Source organism: Ursus arctos, unplaced genomic scaffold (assembly GCF_023065955.2).
Source record: "Ursus arctos isolate Adak ecotype North America unplaced genomic scaffold, UrsArc2.0 scaffold_14, whole genome shotgun sequence".
Taxonomy (NCBI): domain Eukaryota; kingdom Metazoa; phylum Chordata; class Mammalia; order Carnivora; family Ursidae; genus Ursus; species Ursus arctos.
The window spans coordinates 30,144,126-30,171,771 of NW_026622808.1; the positions used below are offsets into that span (position 1 = coordinate 30,144,126).

At 45.5% G+C, this 27,646-nt stretch overlaps 1 protein-coding gene across 1 annotated transcript; it reads right to left on the reverse strand.

The window, feature by feature from the left end:
* Positions 1-2,461: 2,461 nt before the first annotated feature.
* On the reverse strand, positions 2,462-13,261 carry XCR1 (X-C motif chemokine receptor 1). Its single transcript, XM_026500356.4, has 2 exons — positions 13,175-13,261; positions 2,462-7,388 (listed from the first exon to the last, which is right to left on the reverse strand). Exon 2 carries the CDS (start codon positions 7,369-7,371, stop codon positions 6,376-6,378), a length of 996 nt encoding a protein of 331 aa, XP_026356141.1. The 5' UTR covers positions 7,372-7,388; positions 13,175-13,261; the 3' UTR covers positions 2,462-6,375.
* Between the last annotated feature and the right edge of the window lie 14,385 nt (positions 13,262-27,646).

Below are 27,646 nucleotides of genomic sequence, written 5' to 3' on the forward strand. Positions count from 1 at the left end.
ACACAGGGATCTATTGGAATTCAATGCTCAAAAAGTAAGTGTTAATAAACTATCGCCCCTGATTTGGGGTGCCATGTGCCAGAGGACCCCATGTCCCTGGGGTCATCACCCCAAGTGCTTGGGGCCATGTCCCCGCTTGACCAGGGTTGTGAACTCACATCCTCAGGGCTGTGACACCTCATGCTCAGGTCCGTGACCCCATGTACTCTGAGTAGTGACCCCTTGTGCCAGGGGCTGTGACCCCACGTCCTCGGAGCTGTGACCCCTTGCCTCAGGCAGTGACCCCACATGACTGGGGCTATGAATGTTGGAGTGTGACCTCTCTGAGCCCTGGTGCCCTCCTTGGTCTAAGTGGGAAACAGAAACCTCACAGGATGATTATGAGAGGTAAAAATGTCTGGGCCCGGCACAGAGCAGATCTCAGTAAAAGTCCGTTTCCAATCTCCTGTGGGTGGCTTCAGTCAGATGCAATCTTCTGTGAGGCCAGGGTAGACACTGAAGCCTCACGAGGGGCTCTGAGATGCACGAGAATTCCCCACACGTCCACTGAGGTTGGTGCCCTGTATTAATGCTCGTGCTGCCACAACAAAGTCCCACAGCCTAGGTGGCTTAAACAGGTCTCCAGGCCAGAAGTCTACGATCAGGGTGTCTGCAGGGTTGACTCCTTCTGAGGCTGTGGGGGAGTACCTGTTCCATGCCTCTCCTAACTTCTAGTGGTTGGGGCAATCTTTGGTGTTCTTGACTTATGATAGTATAACTCCCGTCTTCACATGGCAATCTCCCTGTGTCTGGGTCTGTGTCCAAATTTCCTCTTTTTGTAGGGACACCAGTCATATTGGTTTATAGGCCTGCCCTCACCCATATGAGCTCAATTTACATATGCAGTAACCATATTTACAGAGAAGGTCACATTCAGAGGTACTGAGAATTAGGACTTAAACATAAGAATTTGGTGGGGAGTAGGGGGAGGACACAGTTCAACCCATATGTGCTGGAAGCTATAGGTTTATATCCCCTAAAGAACCTCATGGAAATGCAACTCATGAAATTATAGACCCATACGCTTTATTTTTTTAATCACAGGAAGAGATCTTAGAGATAACTGAGTTTAAACCTCTCCAGTTACGTTGAATAAATAAGGAGAGGAAGTGGCTTGCTAAAGATCCAGCCAGAAAGGAGAATGTGACTTCCTATAAAGACCAATGTGGATTTCCTCTGATTTTTAAATAAACAGAAGATGCTTTGAAAAATTAGTAATGTTCAGTGTTTTGTGTTTTTTTTTTTAAACTCACATTATCCTTACTATTGAAAAAAACCAGAGGCAGATTGTTGAGCCAATTGTAACCAAAGTGGGGGGAAAGATACAGGTGGGTACTTCCTTCTCCAAACTCCCATAGCTCATTGCAAAGTGCTTTGAAATGGTTTCAATGACAAGATTAAGGTGACGTATTCAAGGTGAGCGTTCCCAACTGTGTGGACAATCTACCCATGTAATTTACTCTGAGTCAAGAATGTTCATCCAAGTCATCTAGAAAGAGGGTCAGCGTTTCCCTGGGACTGGAGTAATCCTATGGAAATCTTTCCCCAAATAGGAATGACCAGAGACTGGCCAACTTGAGAGTGGGGCTAATTTGTCTTTGCAGTCTTACACACTCCCCCCACAACATGGGCTTCCTTCTGCCTTCACACAGAGTGGGCCTCCACGTGTGGCCAGGAACATTCTGGAGGTCTACATACCCCCTCTCACCCCCTGGCCCCATCTCTTATCCTTGCAACTATCCAGTTCGCCATGCCCATCCACTGCCCATATCTTCTTTCTAACCATGAGTGATGCTCAAATCTGATTTTCTGATATGGTCAAAGTCAAGGAACCAAGCTGCCATTGTCCTTTGGTCCCTCTGGCCACACTTTCTTTTGTGGAGGGGCTGGGGGTATGGAAGAGGGGATTACAGCCACCTTGCACCTAAAATCTGGGCTGGCCCCAAGGTAGAGAGGGGAGTTCAAGATAACCCTTGTTCCCCTTCCCAAACTTCTCCCAAACCTGCAAAGTATCTCCCACCAAGTTTTCAGGATACCTGAAATTCCTAGCAGGAAGTGTATCATTCCTTCTGATTGGAAGGCTGATCTCTGAAAAGTCCTTGTTCTGACACAATTAGTCACAAAATAGGAAAAAAACTTGGACTTGAAGACAGCCAACTTAGGTGCCAGGCCAGGGGAGAGATGAGCCATGCAGCACTCAGGACACACTTGGCCTCCTGGATGATTTTGCCCAAGGCCTAAAAAGAGCCAATTTCCCACCATCCTGAGCCACACAAGGGTTGTTCCACACTTTGTCCCCAATCTTCCTCCTGTATTTCTCCCTCTACCCTAAATCCTAATCCAGATCCCCCATAAGCAGAGAACATTTAGGTGTCTTTTATAATGACCTTGGGTAGAAATGAGGGGAACACAGCGAGAGGTGCGTCCATACATGCTAATCTTTTATTTGTGCATATGATACAATGATGCTTTCTGTCTTTATGAGACAATTACAGTAGTAATTCCTATTTGGAGCTGAATCACTGGCAAAGCAACTACTTTTATGCATATGACCTCATGTGCGCCTCCATGGCCTGGGTAGAGTCTGTCTTTGTGTTGTTGGCATTTATAGTTTTCCAGATGAGGACACTGAGGGTCTGCGAGGCCCAAGGTCACAGTGAGTCAGTAAAGGAGCTTGGAACTGGGGTTTGGGTCCAGGGCTCAGATCCTGAGAGCCTTCTCAGAGAGTCTACTTTGGCATCTCTTCTGCTGGGCTTTTCCAGACTCATGGGCCTCCTTGTCCTGCCATGGGTAAGGTTCCACAAATGAAAACTGTCAGGAGTTCGGCAAACCAGGCAATGTCTGGGCTGATGGGCTCTAGGGAAGAGTTCATGGGAAGCCATTGGGTGGTGTCTGGGGTTGACCGGAAGATGTAACGTAAGCAAGTGTGGAAAGAAAAAAACAGAAGTAGAAAAAAGCCAAAAAGATGGTCTCCCATGCACTTACTCAACCAACCACAAACGCTGCAGGACACCGAGGGAGGTTCTAGAGCTGCAACATGAGGCTTGTGCCCTTGAGGAACTTCTACTCTGGCCGGGGTCATCTGAGGTCTGGGGCTGCCCTGGGCTTGGAGTTCCTATTCAGAGACCAGCAAGGTTCCTCGCTTCTTGATTTTGCCCGAGAGAGTGGGGAGGTAGAAATGCCCTGAAGACATCTTCTCTAGGAACCATTGTGGATTGTGTGCCAGGAGTGGCAGGAGGTCTGCAGCCCTGTGTCCAGGGCACCTCTGATTGACTAGAGGGGGAGGGATGGGCCCACAAGAGTTTACCTGAGGTTGAACCGCGGTTCTGTGGTTGGAGAGAGGGGAATGCAGGAGGTTGTGGCCAATGAGGGTGTGGTCAACGTACGTAGAGAGTGTCCATTCGTATGCAGCTCTCTGGCTGTGCTTTTGAGAGCTCTTGCCCACAGCTCCCTCCCCGATGGGAAGCCCCTCTGTCTTCCCATTCACACCTCTGCTTCTCTGTGCCTCTGCCCTTGGGTTCCCAAGGAACTAGATTAGAAGGAGACACTCCACTCTCTACCCTTGGGGATGACAAAACATCACTAGAAATGTAAGGAGATGGACACGATTGTATTTAGTGACATGTTCTCAGGGGTATGGCTGAATGTGTTGAAAGAAATACTTAGCGAAGCATCTTTGGATGTGAAGGAATGGGATGGGGTGAGATGATGAAGCGAACTTCTCAAAAGGCATGCACTGTAGTGGTGCGAGACCCCAAAACTTGCCTTCTAGGAAGAGTGGGGTTAAGATCACAGTGCTTTGGTTTCGGAGCCGGAGTCCCCTGTCCCTTTTCTCCGTGGGCTCAGCCTGCCCTCTGAATAAAGGTTGGACAAAATTTTAAGAATATTAAGTTTGAAAGGGGCACTGAATGATTACCCTGATCAGAAGCCCATAGGCTTAGCTCTGAGTCCACAGCTACCTCATTGTCTCCTTCCTTTTGCTGTTTCTTCTATCTGTGGTGAGTGATGTCCTCACCTATTAGTTGGCAAGTCCATGAGAGCTTTATCCAGTCCTCTCCAACAGGTGCTACTGGCCTAATTTTTAAAACTAGACCTTCAGTCTTCCCCAGCCAGGTAAAATGCCTCTAAAGCTGGCCACCTAATTGCAAATGCATCATTGAAACTGTAGCTGGAGCTGAAGGGGTGAAAACTTTACATGCTCTCTAGTCTTCAGCTGACGGCTGTAATAGTAGCTACTTTTTTCAATAGTCATATATGGAGTGCCTACTGTGTGCAAAGTCCTGCTCAAGAGATTGTGGAAGACTTTGGGATTCCCATTTTCAAGGACTTACAGCCAAATATACGTAACTGGGGTGCAGGTCAGAATCACCTGGGGAGCTTTTCCAAAGGCCCCACTCCAGGGCTGAATCAGATTGGGATCAGGTCTGTGTGGTAGGGGAAAATTTCAAAGATGGGTTTTATCTATGTCCTGGGATATGACGCTGTGGGACAGTGTGAGAGGCAGGCATGTGTACCACTAACTACAAAGCAAGGTCAAGTATAGCCATTGCCACAGAGAGGGATAAGCATGGTGCTCTGAGAGCATAGACTAGGGAAGAAAGGTTAGTATCTATAAACTAGTAGCCTGGGGCAAGAAAGGTACACTGTGTTCCCTAGGCATGGGTCCCCAAAATGCATAAAATAGAAGAATAGTGACAGCTGTCATTCTTTGCTTGCAGTCAATACATAGTGATAGACTACTAAGGCCCATGCTTGGGAGGGTGCAAGACCAGGTTCCTGCTCTCAGGCACTCTGCAGTCCTATGGGACAGGAAGATAAGACATGCACAAGTGTAACTATGACACATGGCAGAGAGTGACAAATACTCTTTTAGAGGGGACAAGCAGAGTGCTGAGGGCTTCCTGAAGAGCTGGTCTTTCAGCTGGGGTTTGTAGGTAACGGAGTAGAAGGACAAGTGTTCCAGGCCCCAGTGACTGCATGACGGGGGCCCAGAGGACACCGGAGGAAGGGTGTCTGGAAGGATAGGAGAAGGGTGTGGCCTTTTGTGGTTGGATCCCGAGCTGCGTGGGGGTGATGGCAGAAGGTGGAATAACAGTGGAAAAGTTCATTGGCACCAGATTGCAGGGGCCCTGAAAGACTTGCTGATGTGTTTGGGCTTATTTGCATATATAGAGCCACTGAGGGTTCTGAAGCACCCTGGTGTCAATTCAGAGGACACTTGGTGGGGAAAGAGATGAGCGGCAGGAGGATGCTGAGGAAGTGAGGTCATTTGGGGATGGAACCATGGGCATGCAATGAACATGGGCAAGAACAACTCTGAGGGACATGGGGAAGGCAGAGTCAACAGGACTTGGCTGTGGGAGTGGAGGGAAGGGAAATGCAGGACTCAGAGATGACTCGAGTTTGGAGTGTCGGTGGCTGGGGGGAGCCGGTGCCGTCAACCAAGCAGGTGGAGAACATTTTAGGTGGAAAGTGATGAATCTAAAGTATCAGCTCAATATCCATCCAGAGAGGATGAGATGTTGCAGGCATCTTCATCCTGGATGCCTTGACCAAGGTGGGTGTTTACTTATCTGGACCTTCAGAGCTGGACTGTTGGTACCTGGAGGGTCGTGACAGTATCTTGTCATCTTTATGTCCTGCAAACAAGTGCTTCACGCGGAAGGTGGCTCTTATTGCATTCATTCTTTCCACAAAAGATTATTGACGGGCTGAATATGCAGGTGCCAGTTCACATGGCAGACACTGGAGCTATCAGATGGAACATGTCTCCCATCTAGTTATGTGTCTTCAGAATCCAGATTGTGTTCTGACTTGCTAATTTGAGGATGGACTTATCTTGACCCTGCAGAACAGTCTCACCCAGCAGTCACTGAGGAGGGCAGAGCCAACCCCTCCAAAGTCAGCTGGTACAACCCTCCAGGAGGGCAGGGGACAGACCATCTACCATCAGCCTGCATCTGCACAAACAGCATACACGTTGAGTCTCAGACCCTCACAAAGTCTTAAAGGATCCTCCTTTCTGGGAATCCTTTCAAGTTTTGGAAACTTCTGGACTAAACCATGTCTAAATGAATGAATTAGGGAAGGAATGAGTGATGAACTCAGAATCCAAGAAATATTTTTCTGGATGACAATATGAAGTTTCCAGGAGGGAGCCACTGTCTGCAGAAGAGGAGACATGAAGAACCTGATGGAGGAAGGTATTTCTTTCACCCCCATCCCCATGGCCATGGCATTCCCAGGGTGCCCTCCATGCTGTTCCTCCCTGGCCCACTTCTCCCTCCTCCCACTCCAGCAGCTCTGTCCACCTCCATTGGCACACCAAACTCCCTTTCAATAGAAGGAGGGACCCTCGTAGTTGAAGGCGCCTGTGGAGTGATGGGGAATGCTGGCTGCTTGCTGCCGGCAGAGCCAGAAGTGCCGGAGCAGACTTTTGAGATGTCTGCGGAACTTGACCCCAACAAAAACGTAGAGCACTGGGTTGAAGCAGCAGTGGGAGAAGGCAACGTTGCGGCAGATGAGCAAGGCATAATCCAGCTGCTGGCTGAGCTTGCAGCTCTGGATGACCCCAAGTTTCAGAAGTGTCTGCAGAAACAGGACCAGGTTGTAGGGAGCCCAGCTGAGAAAGTAGGCTGCCACGATGGTGAAGATGAGCCTGACTGTACGGGGCCGCCGTTTGGACCGTGAGCGGAACAGGGTCTTGAGAATTTCCACGTAGCAGAACAGGATAATCCCAATGGAGAGCAGGAAGAAGATGTTGTGCTGGTAGACCGAGGCTAGGAACCACTTGCTTTCTGAGTAGTCACAGCCTGAAGAAAACACCTTGTGGAAGACAGCATCAGGGATGGAGGACAGGATGCTGGTTGCCCACACGGCCGTGGTCACCAGCACACGGCACTGGAGGGTGTGGACACGCAGGGATGAGAGGGGCCTCACCACTGACAGGTAGCGGTGGATGGTCATGATGGTCAAGAAGAAGATGCTGCTATAGAGGCTGATGGAGAAGATCATGTTGAGGAGCTTGCAGAGGAAATCCCCCAGCACCCAGCCCCAGTGGTACGCCATGATCCACACTGGCAACAAGCAGGAGAACACCAGATCTGAGAGGCACAGGTTGAGGATGAAGACATTGGTGAGGGATTCCAGGCTCTCATACTTCACCAGGACCCACAACACCAGGCTGTTGCCCACCAGGCTGAGGAGGAACACCAGCAAGTACAGGATGGTGGTGCTGAAGGTGGCAAAGGTGAAGGTCTTGCTCTCACACAGAAAGCTCTGATAATCATAATCAAAAGAGGTGGTGGACTCTGGGGTGCCTGAGGGCTCCATCTAGACAAGGAGAGCATCTGAAATGACAGAGATGCAGAGTTTCAAACCACATGGTTAGGCTAGGATCCATAGGACCCGTATTACCAAAAAAAAATGTGTGGTCCATGGTCCAGCTACCTGTGGTGACTTATCTGTAATGAGGCTAGGAACTTTGCCAGAACACGAAGTCACTAAGCATACTGTTTAGGTTGGTAGGCATTTTTTCTTAGCGAGGCTCTCCTGATGAAGGAAGTGGTACATTCATTTACATTCTGTCATATGCCCCCTTTCTCCTTGGAGACTGGCATTTGAGTAGCGCTAAACTAGACTGGTCTCCCACTGGGTGTATGAGAAAGAGCAATGGAACTAGATTCAAAGAACTGAGGTTAAATTTGGGCCCCATTACCATATTTCTGGGCTAGCTATCTAACCTTTCTGAACCTCAGGTCCTTGCCTATAAAATAGGGCTAATGATCCCCAAACTGTTCCTTCATTTATTTAGCAAATATCTAGTGAGCATTTACTCTGCCTGCCTGCCTCCCTCCCTTTGTCTCTCCCTCTGTCCATCCCTTCTTTTCTTCCTCCACTCTCTCCTTTCCTTTCTTCCATGAAGTAGAGAAATCCTGATGGCAGGATTATTTCAGGAAACTTGCTGTCTCTTGAAACAGGTCCAAAAAGAAAGGAGCAAACATCTCTCATGTAAATGTAGGTATGAAATAATCTCAAGACTACGATGAACATTGAGACTGGGAGACCAAATCGTCACCAACACAGACGTTCCCTGAAAGGGAAGTACATGCAGAGTGACCTCCAATGGCCAAAGGAGCCATGAGGCCAAAGAAAAAGGCCCACAAAGTCTAGCTTGCCAAGAAATGGTTTATTAAAGGGGCTTTATGGACAGAAGTTTGTCTTGGGTGGTTGCAAGATGAGTAGATCTCTGCACCCCACCTCCCGTAAGGCCTAATTTTTATAGCCCTAGAGGCTGGGGAGTGCATAATGGGAGATGACTGGGAGGAAATATTTGAGAATAGTTGTGTGTCATAGCCATATCTCCAGAGTAGATCAAAGCCGTTATGCCCCAAGTGTATACTTAAGGGTAATTTATTATGCAAGTGGTTAGACAAAAGGAAAGAATGGTGGTGGTGGTGGTGGTGGTGGTGGTGGTGGTGGTGGTGGTGTGGGGGGTGGGGGAGGACTGTACTCAAGAGGGCTCTAGGTCACAGAGTGGTCATCATGGCAGATTTGTCCAAGATGGCGTCAGGCTGGTTCACACACTCAATAACACAGAGGATAAACTCTCCGAGCAGAAGCTGCCTCATTCGGGAGTTTGGTCTACAGAACATCCTATAGAGGCAAAAAAAACCTGGCAATAACCTAAGTGTCCAGTTGGAGGGGAGTAGCTAAGAAAACTGTATTGAGTCACATTGATTCAATCCTCTGAGTTAGTGAAGTTTGGGAAACCATGACACTTGAAGGCCAGAGAGAGGAGAGGGAGTGACTAAAGAGCCGGAACTCTGGTTGAAAGAGGTGAGTGAAGCTGCTGGGCCTTTGTGAAGGAAGACGGGAGATGGGGTGAAGGAGCTGCCTATACCAAGTAAGAGCCTTCTGATGACCTACTGCATGCCAGGCACTGTGCCAGCACAGGCTACTCACCTGCTCCTTCCGTCCTGCGACTATCTATAAGGCACAGCCACCCCCACCTTACAGAAGAGGAAACTAAGGCTCAGACTGGTGAAGTGACCTTCTTGACGGTACAAAGCCAGTAAGCAGGAAGGAGAGCCAAGCTGGGAGCCGAACCTGGGCTCTCCTGCCTTGTCCTTGGAGGAGGAGAATCAGAGAAATCGCCTGAATTTCTCACTTACCTAGTTTTGAATGGGGGGAGGGGATAACAAGGGGGCCTCAGACGTGTCCTATTTTAGATACTAAGTCAATTCGTGTCTCCAAACACCGAAGTGAAGATGGTCGAAAATATCACATATGGTTGGTTTCTTTTGTATTCTTTTGATCTCCAAAGAGGAATACATAAGCTTTTGTATGTTTACTGTCCACTTGTGTTTTCTTATTTTGAATATGTTTATGGATATTGTTCATTTTTCTGCTTGGAATAATAATGCTTTTCTTATGGATTTTTAAGCGCATTTTTAAGTCTTGTCACCCCGTGGTGCTCCTTAGCTTTTAATTCTGACCATGCCTTTTTTTTTTTTTTGTACATTTAGAAAGTGGGAGTCTACATTTTAAAGAGGAGCTCATCTGACTCAATCCAATAGTGCTTGATGACCTCTGACATATGCCAGGCCCTGTGACAGATGCTGGATCCTAGGGTGGAAACATGACTAATAAATCATTTCTATCTGTAAGAGGCTTATAGAATGAAATGAGAAATTGTACAAATGTCTGGAATTTTCTGTAGTGTGACAGGTTGGAAATGCAGATATTTTGGGACAGGGGCCTTGTAAGCACCCCTCATATCATACAGCTGATCCCCAAAGTCTGCTGCCTAGCTCTTGGCTTCCCCTGACCTAGGGTCAGTGTAGGCTGACCCATCTTCTTACTATCAGCAGCCGAGCTACGTGGTTGGCAATGTCTCAAAATTAAGTGGCTTCTCCTGACAAAGAAGATATCTTGTCCCTCTTTTATTTCAATTTACTAAACACAAGTTGCTTTACAAACTCTCAGTGTTGTAACATCTCTCATGAGTACAGAACAAAACAACACAAGGAGGGTTTGGCTTCCTTGGCTGATGATTCGTGTTGTGTTGCCAACACAAGATAATCACATGTCTCTACGTTTAGTGGAGTTCACATTTTCTCCTCAACTGTACAGAATAAAAGAAATCCTTGGGCTGGTCTGGGATGACTGGGAGCCAGTGGCCAATCTACTCAACTTCCATTTCTCCCGCCTTACCTAGTCTTTTCCTGATCTGTGGTCCTGAATTAATGCAGCTTGAATGGGTTGGTAAGAAGGCTTTCCAGTTCCTGTTTTGCCAGGTTATCAAGTATTGCATTATTTACTGTGAAGAAGATACTCTAAGTGGGTTTCACTTCTCAGTAATGGTTGAGTAAGCTCAGATATGACCAACCATTCTACAGATAAGAACTGTAAACCCTGGGACAGACACCAAAACCGAACCCCAAAACCTTCTTCCTGGTACTGTTGAGCAACCAAAAGATGGTGAATACTGGAAGGGACCAGGCATTTGAAAGAGGAGAGCAGCTCAAAGGCATGAATGGGATTCCCATTTTTATGGATTTGGCCTCGGGGCGGGAGCCAGTCATAAGGGGCAACTAAAATTCCAGTAGCAAAGTCACAATTGCTTGGTCTTGAAAAACCGGAGGGGAGCTTATAGGGGAACTATAGCCATTGGAGAGGGGACCTCACAGAGAGGAAAGGGCTAGAGAGTGAGAACCCCAGGATCTGTGTGTTTACTCTGCCAAAATGTTTGGCTGACCTCTGAACCACGAATGCCCCCGTGAACGCCAGAGGCACTGAACTCAGATTAAGCGGCTGCCCATTTCAGGGGAGGCAGAGTTGAGAGTCTGAGCCGACCACCTTAGTTGTGTGATAAAACAAATATAAAACAATCATTACTTTCAGAAGCATGAAACGGAATCCAGTCTGCACAACATAGCATCCACAGCGATCAGGCTACAATACAAAATCCCTCGGCGTGTGGAGAAATAGGAGAACGTGGTCCATCCTCAAAAGGAAAAAACCGATCAAAAAAACTGACCCTGAGATGACCCAGAAGTTAGAATTTGCGAATAAGCATGGAAATGCAACTCTCTTCCCTGTGTTCAAGGGACGGAAGGAAAAATATATCCCTAATGAACGGAAAGAGAAATCTCGGCAGAGAAAGACAAAATATATGAAAGACCCAAAAGGAAGTAGAAACCAGTAACAATAAGATATCTGGAAAAGCCAAAATAATTTGGAAGTAAAACCACATACTTCTAAAGAATCTGAATCAAAGAAAAAAAAATCACAGGCGAATTGTAAAATATTTGGAACCTAATAATGCTGAAAATCGCACATATGAAAATTCATGGCACACAACGGAAGCATACCTGGAAATGTATACCTTTAAATGCTTATATTAGAAAAAAGAAAGTTCTAAAATTAATGATCTAAAATCAATGACTCAGAAGCAAGGGGAAAAAAAGAGCAAATTAAACCCAAAGAAAGTAGAAGGAAGGAAATAAAGATAAAAGAAGTAAAGAAATAGGGAATAAAAAGAGGAAATGTGTAAAACCAAAACTGGTTGTTGGAAAAAGTTTTTAAAAATGTAATAAAACTCTAGCTAGATAGAGAACAAAAAGAGAGAGGACACAAATTCTGAGTAGCAGGTGTGAAAGAATGGGCATTGCTACAGATCTTACAGATTTTAAGTGACTAACAAAGAAATATTATGATCAATTTTACATTAGATTCAGCAACTTAAATACAATGGGCACATTTCTTTAAAAATTCACCCTACCAAAGTGGACATGAGGTGATACAGCAAATCTATAAAGTCCTACCTTTATTAGAGAACTTCAATCAACTATAAAAAAAAAAAACTTTCTCCCAAAGAAAACTCCAGAGCTAGATGATTTTTCTCATGCATTCTGTCAAACTTTTAAGGAAGAAAAAACATCAATCTTATACAAACGATCTGAGGTACGGGACAGAATACTTCTCAAATCATTTCAGGAGGCTAGCATAACCCTGATACCAAAACCAGACAAAAACATCACAATAAAGGAAACTACAAAACCAATATCCCTCATGAGTGTAGACACAAAATTCCTTAACTGTGTATTAGCACATCCAGCAATATATTTTAAAAGGATAATACATCATGACCAAGTGGTACTTATCCCAGAAATATGAGAATGGTTTAACATTTGAAAAATCAAGCAATTTAGGGGCACCTGGGTGGCTCAGTTGGTTAAGTGTCTGCCTTTGGCTCAGGTCATGATCTCAGGGTTCTGGGATCAAGCCCTGTGGCGGGCTGCCTGCTCAGCAGGGAGTCTGTTTCTCCCTCTGCCCTCCCCTCACTTTCTTTCTCTCTCTCAATTAAGTAAATAAAATCTTTTAAAAAATCAAGCAATTTAAGTCACTGTATTGACCGAATAAAGACAAAAACTGTATGACATTTTTTGATCACTGCAGAAAAGTACTGGACAGAACCTAATACCAATTCATGATGTAAACTCTCAGCAAATCAGAAATTAAAGGGATATTGGACATCTACAGAAGCTATTTCATTTTTCTGTTGGTTATTCATTGCTTTACACAAAATGTCGCAGGCGCTTCTGGTCTGGGCTTGCAGGGTCTCCGGGATACACAAGGGAGAATGGTGTCAAACCCCCAGCTACTAAGAGTTACATTCTAGGAGCCTGGTCCCCTTTTGGCTTCTCACTTCTCTCCCTCCCTGTCTCCACTTGCCCACCTCAACCCCAAAAGGGCAAATTTAGCTTTCCAGTCCACAGTATGTTTCTGGATCGAGAAACACAGATCTAAACCATCTGACCACTGATAATAGCAACGCCAGACCTAAAGGCTAGGAACCAGATAACCCCCTATACTTTCTTCAGCAGAAGGAAAAGAAAAACATGCACATGAAAGGTCTACTCAAAGTGCACAGACCAGGTTTTCAGCAAGGCAGTTTTGGGGGAATCCCCAGACTTAGGGGCTCAGAGCCTCTGGAAATAGAGCTCAGGACTCTGCATATTTACTAGCTCTCCAGTTGATTCTCATGCCCACCTGGAGTTGAAGAACCGCTGGTACAAGCTGTTAACATTGGAGGAAAACATAAGGTAGACATGTTTGTAAAGGAACTTACCAGATCTACACCCCTTTACATGCGTCTTGAGGCAGAAATGGTGCTTCTCTGTTGCATATTGTGCTCCAAGAAACTGAAACACTGCCCTGCTCAGAAGGCTGGAGGAAGGTAAGGGGAGCTATTGCGTAAGGTCTCAGAGGGAGGCAGGGAGCCTTGACTAATTCCCCCTCTCCCTCTTCTGGCTTCCCCGCTTGACCCGCCCCCAACCTCCCTACTCCCGCCCAAATCCTGGTATCAGAACCTGGCCCCATCACTGGGCACCTGGCCTGTCTCCAAAATCATCTGAGCCCCTAGGTCCCACTGAGAATGCAGTCAGGTAATTTTGGAGTTGACAGGAATCCGAAAGGATACATTTTTCAAACGTTGTACTCGGATTTTAGCAAAAATTATATTTTATTAACATACCAGTTACATATGATGATGATGATGATGATGATGATTTTAAATGGAGATAATATTCATGGAACAAAAAATTTACCATTTTAAATTGTAGAATTCTGTAGTGTTTAGCACACTCACAATATTTACAACCATCACCGCTATTCAATTCTGGAACATTTTCAGCACCCCCAAGAGAAATCCCGTACTTGTTAGCAATCAATCCCTTTCCCGTTTCCCTCCTTCCCCCCCAGCAACCACTAATCTACTTGCTGTCTTTATGGTTTTGTGTATTCTGAACATTTCGTCTAAGTGGAATCATACCATATGTGACCTTTGGTGATTGGCCTCTTTCACTTAGTCTAATGTTTTGAAGGCTCATCCATATTGTGGCATGTATCACTACTTCATTCCATTTTATTGGAATTATTATTATTTTTTATTATTTATCCATTTATTATTTATCCATTTATTATTTACTTATTATCCATTTATTATTTATCCATTCCACAGTGGAATACTATTCCGCTGTGTGGCTACACCACGTTTCATTTACCCATTCATCATTTGAGGGACATTTGGGTTATTTCCACTCTGGGACTATTTATGAACAATGCTACCCTCAACATTGATGGACAAGTTTTTGTGTGGACATATATTTTCAATTCTCTTGCATACGTACCCAAGAGTGGAATTGCGGGGCTATATGGTAACTCTATGTTTAAACTTTCTGGGGAACTGCCAGACTGCTTTGCACAGAGCTGTACCATTTTACTTTCCCACCAACAGTGCATGAGGGTTCCAGTATCTCCCTATCTTCACCAACACTTGTCCATTTTCTCTCTTTCTTTCTTTTTTTAATTATAGGGTATGAAATGGTAGCTCACCATGATTTCGATCATCTCCTTCATGAATAACAATGGTAAGTATCTTTTCATGTGCTTATTGGTCATTTGGGTATTTCCTTGAGAAGTGTCCATGCAGAAACTTTGCCTTTTTCAAGTTAGGGTTATTTGGTGTTTTATTATTAAATTGTAAGCATTATTTATATATTCTAGATACTAGAGTCTTCTCAGATATATAATTTGCAAATAACTTGAGTGAGACCTTTTTAAATTTGTTGATAGTGCCCTTTCATACAAAAAAGTTTTTAATTTTGATGAAGACCCATTTATATATACGTTTTTAATTCTTGTGATAAACTATATTAGGGTAATGCTAGCTTCACAGGATGAGTTAGGAAGTGTTCCCCCTGCTTCTATCTTCTGAAAGAGATTGGAGGGAATCAATGTAATTTCTTCTTTAAATGTTTGGTAGAATTCACCCATGGACCCATCTGGGTCTGGTGATTTCTGTTTTGGAAAGTTATTAATTATTGATTCAATTTCTTAATAGATATAAGCCTGTTTGCATTGTCTGTTTCTTCTTGTGTGCATTTTGACAGGTTATATATTAGAAGGAATTGGTCCATAGGTGATCAAATTTGTGGGCATAGTATTGTTCATAATAGTCCCCTATTACCTTTTAATGTTGATGGAGTTTATAGTGATTCTCCTCTTTCATTTCTAGTGTTAGTAATTTGAATCCTCTTTTTCTTAGTCTGACTAGACGCTTACAGATTTTATCAAAATTTTCAAAGAAACCACCTTTGGTTTTATTGATTTTCTCTACAAAAATGGATCATATTATGCACGCTGATTTATCATTTTTCCTTTAAATAAAGCGGCACGAACATCTTCCCAAGCCTATTTTATTTTAGCAGTTGAAAAATCTTCCACTGCATTGTGGTGTCATATTTTACTTATTTCCCTGTCAATGGACAGGGACCCTGGACACCCAGTTTGCTTCCAAGTTTTAAAATTACCCCACTGATACAGGGAACATCAATGAAGATATACCTTTAATGCCCTGGTATTGATATTTCTATAGGATGGATTTTCAGATGTGGTGGATTTCTGGGTCACATGTGAATTTTACATTTTGTGTATGTGAAAATGTATGTGAATTTTATGTTTTGGTACATATTGTCAGATTGCCATCTCTCAAGGGTGTATTTATTTACATTTCCACAGTAGTGTACAAATGTCCGCATTTCTGTGCACCTGGTCAAAATCAGATGTTACTAGCTTTAAAGTTTTAGGCATTCTGAAAGAAGTAGAGATGTATCACATTGTTTTGATTCAAACTTTATATGATTTTTAGCTGGGAATTTTTCCCCACAGCTTTATTGGCCAATTATGTGCGTGCGTGATTGCTCTTTGCCAAGGTCGGTAATTACTGAGAGGACTCATATAGGAAGCATGCAACAAATGTTTATTTCCTATATATGAAGACGCAGTTTGAAACTAAGGTGTTCACAATTCCTCATGTTTGGTTTCAGTGTGAAAAAGAAGTCATGTTTTTGCCTTAAACAGAAAGTTCTAAAACACTGGTCGGGCTGGACGAAGGTGGAACTGAGTTCCAGCCTCATGGAGACTCGACGTGCAGAAGGGGAAGTTCAGTCTTGGGTACAACACAACATGGACAGCGGCCTGGTAACCACAGTTCGGGTCTGGACCCACCTGTGGGGAAGTGGGATTCAGGGCGGAGACTAGCATCAGAGGTCTTCGGCATCAGAGTGGGACCCGTGGCAGGAATTAACTGCTGTAATAGGAACTGTTGACTCTAGATCCCCTGGGTCTCACAATCTAATTGGGCCAAGTACAAGATAGATGATTCTGTTTGAGTCCATACACATGAGACCAGGCATAAGCATATGTACATGAAAGGTCTTGCAGCTTTGGGAGCCCTTGGAAGTACATCCAGGCTTCACTGGGTGGTACATTCACGAGGAACATCTTCAGTCATGGAAGTGATGAGGGCCACCTTGAGGAGCCACAGAGGCCACGGATCTCATGGAGGGGTTAGAAGGGAAGAGCACTGCAGTTTGTGGATGACAACACAGAAGACCACTCTGGTCACCTCATCATTAACTGAACTCAGCTTTGGGGGCTGGGGAGGACAGTGCTGAGGTCCTGTTGGGGTGGGGTTGGGGGGGGGAGTGTGTGCTAGAGCCATTGTAATCTGGACTTTGAGGTTAGCATGATCTTATTTGAAACTGAGGCTGGAGAGCTTGGGGTCCCTCTAGTTATGCCACAGTCTAAGGCAGAGTTAGATCTATGGGAGAAAATTAAATAGTCTTAGCTTTAAGAGTTATAGGAAGACATGACTCCATGAAGGTCACAGTATGTCACTGCACAATACGGCCTCGGTTATTTTCAAAAAATTAAGTTTATTAGACTATTATTATTGAATAAGTAATAGAGTCATAGGAGTCAATGTAGATCAAAGATTAAAAATCAAAGATCCATATTGGAAAAAACAGGAATCCACAACTCCATATTAATAATAAGTAGGTAAGCAAATAGGTGAGCAGGGAGGGCTCTGTTTACAGGAGAGGCCAGTAGGTAACCATGATGGTGGAGCTGGGGTTGGAAAATCGCTGTACAACCTCACAGGAAAGGCTGATCCAGGCAAGAGCCTCTGACAGATGCTAACTCTAGGGGTGGGAATTTTTGATGAGGGGCAGGATATCTGCATGGTTCTAAATTGTTTCCGCACAGACCACTCATTAGTTACAAAGGCAACTATAGTAATTTTATAGCAGAGAAATCAGACAGCACCTTGACCAAATGATCAAATTTAACATCCCCAACGAGGGGCAGGTGGATGTCATGTGCCTCCAGAGGCGATGTCGGGAAGAGGACACAATATGGCTCATATAATATTCCAGACAGGGATGCATGACCTGAATCTGAAGATGGTGAATCATCAGACAGACCCAAGTGAGGAACGTCCTGTTAAAAAGCAGGGAGCTCTGTTCCTCAAAAATGTCAATGTCAAGGAAGGTGAAGAAGGCTGAGGAATGTTCCTGATTAAAGGAGGTAAAGGGACATGACAACTGAATGCAGCATGGGGCCCTAGACTTGATTCTGTGCTAGAGGAAAAAGCATTATGAAGAACATGATTGCATCAACTGACTAAGACGGGACACCCATAAGTAGATTAGATACAAGGGCTAGGTCAACACTGAGCCTACTGACGTTGATCACTGCAGTGTAGTTACGTAAGAAAATGTTCCCATTCTTTGGAAGTGCACCCTAAAATATATAGGGGTAATGGGTTCTACAGTTTACTTTCAAATAACTCAGAAAGGATGGTCCGGACCCAATGCACATGATACCGCCTGTGGGGTAAAATGTTAGTAATAGGTGAATCTGTGAGAAGAGTTTGAAAGTGCTGTTGGTGTGGTTCTTATACTTGTCAATTTTTCTGTTTGAAATTATTTTCAAATGAAGAGTGAAAAAGCTTAAAAAAAGACCAAATGTGTGCAGTGCAAAATCTTACTTCCAATCCGCCCCATGCCCCAAAAACTTGTATTAATTCCTTGTGTTCCTTTCTAAAGTGTCCTTTTGCAAACACAAGCGTGGACATTTACGCTCAGGTTATTTTTGCATGAAGTCACAATCTACAGATTTTTAGCCTCTCAAAAAGCCACACCAATAGTGTCTTCCTTTTTAATTTCTCCACAAATCTTCGTTATCAGCATAACATGCAGGAGTATCCCCCTTTTGCTGAGTCGGCAATAAAAATTGCCAAGTTATGATGACATCTTGCCTCCTCCTCCCTGTGGAGGTGAGTGACCCACAGCTCTTCTGGTTCATCCTGGGAAGCACTGAGCCTGTCTAAAGCAGTGGTCCGTGCCCATGACTCATCAGGTGAATCTTGGGAGCTGATAATCAGCCAAAAGCTGGAATGGCCAACCTAAAGAAACGAGGCAGCCAAGGCATCTATAACTTGGAGTGGGAAAAAGAGAGTGTCTCCTAAGTTGTATTCCTTGGTGCCTTCTGAAGCATGGAGCTCAAGCCAGCAAGAAGAAAACAGATCCTCAGACACCCCTCTGGAGACTCTGAGTCCATAACTGCAAGGTGTCTAAGGTAGTTGGGATCCTCACCTGTCCAACGGGAGGGTACACACAGAGAAATATCCGTGTAGGGAGCCACCATCACTCTGCCAAGTATTGAACAGATCAGAAGCCAACACTCTGTAGAAAGCATCATCAAACTTCAGACTTTACACATGAGCCAGCAGAGATGCCTGGATGTGAAGTCACTTGCCCACAGTCAAAGATCAAGAAAACAGTAGCTAAGTGGGCTTCAACCCAGCATGTCTGGCTCCAAGGTCTCAGGTTTCTGGGGGAAGGCTTGGTTTAAGGTGAGCCACGGCGCTGTCCAAGGTTCAGCATGGGGATGTGATGCCGTCCTGACTCTGCAGGCGGGGGCGGATGGTCTCCCTCCACTCCAGTCCCCCGCTGCTCTTAGAAACACTGCCACAGGCGCAGCCCTCATTACATATGCCAGACCAGCACTGCAAGATTTCATTTCAACATGGATTTTTCCTTCCATACAAAATGTATAACCCATATAACAATGAAAGACTATTTGGTGACAGCTTTAACACTTGAAGGGATGGCACAACCACTCTGGAAAACAGTTTGGCAGTTTCTGAAAAAGTTAAACACACACCTGCATGATCCGGTTATTCTATCCCTAGGTATTTACTCAAGAGAACCCAAAACAGTGTCCATGCAAAATTTTGTTCATGAGTGATCATAGCTGCTTTATTTGTAATAGGGCAAAACTTGAAGCAGCCCAGGCATCCATCATCAGGAGAATGGGTAAAGAGACTGTGGAATATCCGTCCATCCATCCATCCATACAGACCATAGCAATAAAAAGCAGGAGACTATTGACACATGCTGCCACACGGACGAATCTCTAGATAACGATGCCGAGTGAAAGAGGCGAGGAACAGTCCATACGGTGTGATTCTATTCATATAAAGTTGTAAAAAACTAATCTATGGGGACAGCATGTCAGTGTTGCCTGGGATGAGGATGGAGGGAGGGTTCGATTACAAAGGGAAACAAGAAGCTCAGGGGTGGTGATAGAGACCTTGTTATCTTGATTCTGGTGATAGTTTCATGAATTTACACATGTCGAAATGAACAAATGGTGCACTTTAAATATGTGTGGGTCATTGTACTTTAATTATACCTTGTGACGGTCAGTTTTATGTGTCAGTTTAGCTAGGCTACAGTACTCAGTCAAACGCTAATCTAGGTGATGTAGGTAGGATTAACATCTATCGTCAGTTTGACATACAAAAGGAGATAATCTTTGATGTCTGATGCACCCCATCCAATCAGTTGAAAGAACTGGATGCAGAACTAAAGTTTCTCTGAGGAAGACTTACCTGTGGGCTGGGTAGTTAGCTTTTGCTGGAGTCTCCCACCTGCCCTTCGTGATGGGCTGCCCCACAGTGTTTGGACTTGCTTGGTCAGTGCCTGCAATTATGTGAGACAATTTCTTGCGATGAATCTATCTATCTATCTATCTATCTATCTATCTATCTATCTATCTATCTATCTATCATTTATCTATATCTCCTCCACCCTCTGATGGAACCCTGACTTATATATAGATCTGGTAACAGAAGCAGTTCTAGAAAAACAGAATCTTAGGGAAGAGTTTTCTGAGTTGGTGCTGGGTTTTCTAAAATTAATTCTCTAATACGATTAAATTTAAAGACATTAATGACTCTACTTTCAGTGGTAAACAGGACATTCGTTACCTGAGGTGGTGGTAGAGATATGCAAAATGTTGCTACTGTATACTCTTTTTAAAGATTTTTTATTTATTTTATATATTGAGAGAGTGTGTGTGCACAAGCGGGGGGAGGGCAGATGGAGAGGGAGAGGGAGAGACTCTCAAGCAGACTCCGTGATGAGTGTGGAGCAGGATGTGGCATTCAGTCTTAACGACCCTCAGATGATGACCTGAGCCGAAATCAAGAGTCAGATGCTTAACCAATTAAGCTACCCAGGTACTCCACGAATGTCTCCTCTTAATCAAATACTTCTACAGGTAAAGTTCTGGGTGGTCATGTATTTGATATCTTAGGACATTTAGTCATACTAGGGTATATAATGAGAAAGGGGACAAAGAAAAGGATGAGCTCAGGGCTTCCATTTACCAGCTCAAGCTCTGCATAAATGACCTGAAAGCTTCTGTATCTGTCCTTAAAGAAACCCTATTTCCCATAGCCACGGGGCTGAGATTTCTGAACACCAAACCAACTCTCAACCTGCAGGTATTTGAATTACAATGCAGATCAAATCCAAGGTGTCTACTGTTACAGTGAGGGCATTGTTTGGGAAGTCACGGGATTCTGAAAATTGGAATGGGGACATATAAGAAGATCTCAAGGAAGCTGAGGGGATAGAATCCCTAAATCCTCCTGAGTCTTCTTTGCCAGTAGAAGCAGTCCTTCTACCTCTGTCTCACTCACCAAGTCATCATGAAATGGATGTGGTATAGATGAGATGAGGCCCAAGCAGTCCCTGAAGACACGAGTAAGTCATACGAAGAAGTAGCCCAAATGCATGACCCCTACTTTTTCTTGTACATTGCCTCGCTCTCCAGCCACACACTTATGACCTCACTAGCAGTTCCCTAGGACCCGCTGAATGAAGAAGAAAAAAAAACTCATGTCTGGTTTACAGCTGGTACTGCATGACACACAGGTACCACCCACAAATGGTGGCATCCCTCCCTGGGACATCCTGGGATGGCAGCGAGGAAGGCAAATCCTCTCCGTGAGCAGAGTTTTGAGCAGTCCCCCTGGCTGTTCATTTTGCTTGGAAGGAGAAATAGGTACTCAAACGCCCAGTCCTGCTGTTTATAGATAGCCTCTGAGTTCAGTCCCCATAGACCTCATCCTGTACAGAGCAAGTTGGCTAGTTGACGTCAGAAAGAAAATCCTATTTCCCTGATTTCCACATTCTGGGACAGAGAGGTAAAGAATTCTGTCACTTCTATGGAACATGCAGTTTACAGGTTCATTTCCTACTTCTACCAAAAAGAGGAAAGGGCGCTTGGCCATTTTTCACTTCCACTTGGCTGAGGCCTGAATACCTATGACCAATGTCCCCTCCAAGATTTTTTTCTTTGGTACTAATTGAGGTATGCGTAAGGTAGATTGTACATTTACTAATACATTTATACTAACACCTGTGCGTACGTTTACAATCATAAAGTCATATTTCCACCTGACCTGATACAACTGTCTTGCATACAGCTGCAAATATGCTAACTCTTTACCCAGACAGGTGGCAAAGTCTTTGCGTGATATTCATTCTTTGCCTTGATACTGTGTAACTTGAATACGTGATTTAAAGTTACCTATTATTATGATGACACCTTATGTTAGATGATAGGAGAGTAAGAGAGGGAAGAAAACAAAAATATTTGCTTAATGTATGTGTATATAACATATATACGTACATAAACATGTATATAAACATATTCATAATGAAACAAGGAAGAAATATTCATAATAATTATGGTTCTCATTTCTGTATCTGGTCACATGGTCATAGCTTGTATTTACAGCTATTTTCTTCCACTACCTGTTCCATATTCCCTTTGCCCTTAGCAAGTGTCTCAGCCGGCCATGGTTCTTTGTCTGGTGGGTGACCCAAAACGTCATAACTAAAATCGGGACCGTTAGCAATTCTGCTTGAATTGGGTTGTTGTGGTTTCCCACTGATTTAAATCATAGGACTTGGTAATACATGGTAAGAGACATCCTAAGGGATCTGATCTCCTGTACTCCAGATACGTTCTTTCTTACTTCTCTGGTACAGTAGCAGATCAGTTTCCTCTGGGTGGCCAGGATCAATCACCCAGCCGGCACAATGACTCTCTTCTTTGCCTGTTGATTCAGAGGCAAGAGGATTCCAAAGTGGCCAGGTGGTCACCTCAACTTCTGGTTCAGTGGCATCATTGTTGCGTCTCCTGGTGGAAGCATGTGCATTGTGTCTAAGGGCTCTCCCAGCCAACCCCTGCTCCCTTTCCCTTTATCCTTTCAGGCATTTCCCCCCCGATAAATCTCCTGTACTTCTGATCCTCACTTGGTGTCTGCATTTGAAATTCTAAGGGAGGAGATGCTCAAGGGCCATCTGAGGGTCTCAAGTCTGGCATGGGGCCATCCTTCTCTCAGGAGGAATAGGGCCCTGAGCAAGGAGCAGGGCGAGGAGGCTGACAGCATTCAGAAGGCCCACTCACCTCTCTGTTGGAACTTCCAGTCTGTCTCCGGCGGGTTGGCTTGATGCCCATACAGAGGGAAGGCGAAAGACAGACCTGGAGGGACGAACGGGAGACTCCCCTTCAGAGCCTTGGGTGATCCATCCCAGTCCTGCCTCCTTTGATGCGTGCTAGCACTTGCCCACTGCACTCCACCACACATGCTGTTTCCTCTGCATGTGAGGCTCTCTTGCTTCCCTCTCTCCTCGTTCATTACCACCCCTCCTTGGTTTAAACTTCACCCCTTTGAACATGTCAAGCTCTTTGTTGATTGTGTTCTTTTGTACCAAGACATTTCCCTACTTATGGCAACATTTTACTCCAATAATGACTTGTTTAATCATCATAATGCCAGTAGGCAGCATTTACTGAGCACTGACCGCATGCCAGGCATTGTGTAACTATTTGCTAGACTTTACTCTAGACTATACTCTCCATGAGGGCAAGGACCATCCTCTGTCTTGTTTGTGTCTCTATCTCTCCAGGGCCTAGGACAGTGCCTGGAACATACTAGAAGCTCAACAAACATGCGTGGAGTAAAAATCCCCACAATGAGCCTGCAAATGCTGTACTCCTCCTTCCACTGAGTGGAGAAATCTAATTCCCCTCTCTTTGAATGTGGGCTGGTCTTGGTGACTTGCTTGATGCACAGAATGTGCTGGAAGTGACATTCTGGGATTTTTAGGTTATAAGAAGCCTTGCTGCCTCCAGCTGGGTCCCTTGGAACATTCTCGTTGGGCACCCTGAACCGTCACCTACAGAGTCCAACTGCACGAGGCTGTCATGCTGGCCACGCTGCATGTGTGATGGCTGGTAGTTCCAACCGAGCTCAGCTATCCAGTATCGCCTTCTCTACTGAGGGCCAGACCTGTGAGGGGAGCCGCCCTGGAGAAGCCCACTGACTAGCTCAACAGTTCCAAGGGGACTCGGGTTCTTGAGTCACAAAATGATGAGATAGAATTAAATAGCTCTTATTTCGGCCTCTCTATTTGGGGTGCTTCATTACACACCAACAGTTAGAATACAGGGGCGCCTGGGTGGCTCAGTCGTTAAGCGTCTGCCTTCGGCTCAGGGCGTGATCCTGGCGTTCTGGGATCGTGTCCCACATCGGGCTCCTCCGCTGGGAGCCTGCTTCTTCCTCTCCCACTCCCCTGCTGTGTTCCCTCTCTTGCTGGCTGTCTCTCTGTCACATGAATAAATAAAATCTTAAAAAAAAATAGTCAGAATACATAATATTGGTGAGGGGGAAATCCCCAGGCTGATTTTCCATCTCACCTTCACCCATCCCACACTCTTGGGTTTCCTTTGAGAGCTGTCACCACCAGGGGTCTTGCTAACTCTCCGGCAATTTACCTTTGATGTGGCTTGCAGAGAGGCACCTTTTCTACTTAGCTTCCATTCGCAACACTGCCGGGAAATCCCCCAAGAGTAGACCTGCCTTGCTCTGTGGCAAAGCTCCAACAGTTGCGTTGTCCTGGGTTACCTGCGCCATCATCAGATGGCCCCCTTCAGCCCTGGGTGACAACGAAATCACCAGCTCTCAGGTGGAGGCCCTTTTCCGTTGACGCCTGCTTTGCCTACCCGACCACTCTCGAGCCTCGTTAGGTGGTTTCACGCTGAGAGCTGGGGAAGCACAGGCAGCTGGCTGGGGCCACCCCTGGGTCCACTGTTGCCTTGCTCCCCCAGTCAGACCTGTCCCAGGCAGAGCAAAGCCTCGTTGGAGTCATCAGGATTTGTTGGTGAGGAGCTTCAGAGGGCGGCCACGGGGTGCAGTGAGAGGACTGGAGTCTGGTGGGCGTGCTATGACAGTGCGAAGAGCTCTGGAAGGAGCCTTTTGAAGGTTTCCTGCAGTACCAAAGACTCAACAGACATTTAAGAAGCTTGAGAGCTCTTGGCCTCTCCAGGGCCTCTGGAAGGGGCTGGTGGGGATGCCCCTGGGGCATGGGGGCATTTGCCAGCTCATTCTGAGCAGGAAGTCTACCCTCTTCTCACCCTCCTCACGGCTCTTCAAACACACATGGGTGTGTGGGGGCGGGTGACAGCATTCCTGGCAGAGGTCACAGAGTTTGGAGAAGAGCAAGTACAGGATGTGTTTGTGATGCTGCAAGACAGGCACATCAGGGCCAGAACCTGTAGAGTCTTGGACACTCCTTGACGCTCCCAGGGCACAGCCATCATTCCTTAGTGGGAAGTCAGTGTGGAAACTGCACTATGTGGGGCTCATGATGAATGCAATTTCCAAGGCCCTGCTCAGACCTACAGAAACAAGTTCTTCAGGTGGGGTCTGGCCTCTGCATTTGTAACAAGTGTGGGGGAGGGTTGGCTAGAAGAAGGAAGCTAGGCAGTGTAGAGATTAGTATCATGGGCTCTGGAGTTGGACTGTAGGGTTCAGACCCCAGGATATAAGAGTCATGTAATTTTGGTGTCTCAGTTCCCCTGTATGCATTGCAGATAATGACAGTGTCAACTTCACTGACTTGTAATGAGGATTTAATCAAGTAAATGAGTTAGGTACTTCGAACAATGCCCAGTGAGTGCTCAGTAGCTGCTAACTCCAGCTACTTGGATGGTGGTGGTAGATGCAAGGCAGAAAGCTGTACCTTCAGTGCCCGGTCAGATCTCAATGCATGTGTGAATGGAGGACAAGAGCAAAACATATTCAGCCACACCATTGGCCCAATTATGCCATAAGCATTTATTTTTGCAGCCAGCCCTGGCATATTCTCTATGTATTTGTGTAATTAATTGAGAGAGAGAGAGCATGTGCAAGCAGGGGAAGGGCAGAGGGAGAGGGAGAGAGAGAATCTCAAGCAGCCTCCATGCACACCACATAGCCCAACTTGGGGCTTGATCTCACGACCCTGAGAGCATGACCTGGGCTGAAATCAAGAGTGGGACGCTTAACTGACAACCATGCAGGGGCCCCAGCCCTGGCATTATTCTAGGTGCCAGGTGTCCCAAAAGGAACACATTGTTCCCTGCTCTTGAGATGCTCATGGGCTCACAGACGTGGAAATGGATTCGGGTGCAGTGTGTTAAGTGTGATGTGAGGGGCAGGCTCCTAGAGGAGATGATGTCAAAGGGAGATCTGGGAGATGAGTGGAAGTTATCCAGGGAAAGGGGGCTGAACGCCAGGTGTAGGGGATGCTTATGCAATAGTGTGCATTCTGGACCACTCCGTGATTCAGAGTGGGGTACGTGCAAAGGAGGCAGGGCTGTCAGGGTTTGCGGCTTGAAAGATGAGCGGCATCAGCTGGTTGGGTTGAGCTGGGTTGCCCCATGTCTTCAGTTCTCAGCTCAGGCACTGTGTGTCCTTACCACAAAAGTCACCTTCTGTCTCTCTTTTTTCCCCTTTGCTCAAACAAACTGCTGGTTACCAGAGGGGAGGTGGATGGGGGATGGGTGAGATGGGTGATGGGGATTAAGGAGTGCACTTGTGATGAGCACCGGGTGATGTGTGGACGTGCTGAATTGTGTTGTACACCTGAAACTAATATTACACTCTATGTTAACTAACTGGCATTTAAATAAAAACTTTAAAAAAAGTCACGTTGTGTGTCATGGAATAACACTCCTCCTGGGTTATTCAATCAACACACTGTTTTGGTGCTCAGAGTATGAAACGTCACAGAGGTCCAAATCCCTGCCCGAGGAAACATATGATCCCCTTCAAATGGAGGAGTGTTAAATAATTTGGGATCCTTGTTTCAAAACTACCACATGGAGATTCAGGGAAGACTTCCTGGAGGTGATGACATGGGCTGAGTCTGGAAAGGTGAGTAGGAGTGAACAGAGAGAGAAGAGGTGGAAGGACATGGCATTTAAGGACCAGCACATGTAGAAATCAGGGGACAGGAAGCCTCAGGACTGGTTCAAAGGACTCTAACTATGGCTCAAGAGGAGACAGCACATCCCGGCAGGAGCCACGGGAGATGAGGCAGGAGAGGGAGGCAAAGCTAAGGAGTTTGAAATTCATCCTGAATGGAGAACCAGTGAAGGGTTTCAAGCAGAGGAATAAGGTGATCAGTGGACTCACTAGGATGCTCTTGGCTGCAAGTGACAGAGCACACAGCTGAAGTGGCTTAAGTAATGGGAAGCTGTTAATTTCCCACGAGAATGTAATGCTAGGGTGGGTTCAGCAACTCACAATGTCATCAGGAGCCAAGGCCCTTTCTATCTCAGTGCCTCTGTAGAATCATTCCTCATGATTGCAAAATGGCTGCTGTGGCACCAGGAATCATGGCTGTGTACAACATCCAGAGCAGGTAATAAGGAGGCATATGTCTAAACAAGTGGCTCTCATTGGGCACAATTTTGCAATGTCTGGGGGCATTTTTGGTCAGCACAACTGGGAGGAAGCTAATGACATCTCGCAGGTCAAGGCCAGGGACCCTGCTAAACAGAACAAACTCCCGTGAAAGAAAATTACTCAAATGGCAAGAGCATCATGGTTGATAAAAACCCTGGTCTAAACTGATAGGGTGCTTTTGGCTTATATGGGGAGGTGAAGTTGGCTCCCCTCACTGTATATTGGGAGCTTGGAACCCCAAGATCTAGTTTCACGGCCCAGCTGCTGAGGCATCCTAGACATTTTAGATGCACAAATGTGTGATCAAGCTACAACCGCATGAAGTTCCAGACAGACTGAAATGTAAGGAATGAAAGCATAAAACCTGAAAACCAGAAATAGCTATCAGACGGATGGGGAAAGACTTACTTACACGTTTACGTCTATTGCATAAAATCATAAATACAATATGTCTATCATCCTCAGCATGGGCCATTTCAGAAGGCATTATTATCTGCCACACACTGAATTGCTTTGCAGGACATAGCTTCCTTCCTCCCTGATACATCTTTACTCGCTGGAATTTCCATTCCAGTGTCATATTAAATGTAGTGTCTTTGT

Coding starts and splice junctions, on each gene's coding strand:
- XCR1 (XM_026500356.4), bottom strand. CDS start 7,371: ATGGAGCCCTCAGGCACCCCAGAGTCCACCACCTCTTTTGATTATGAT.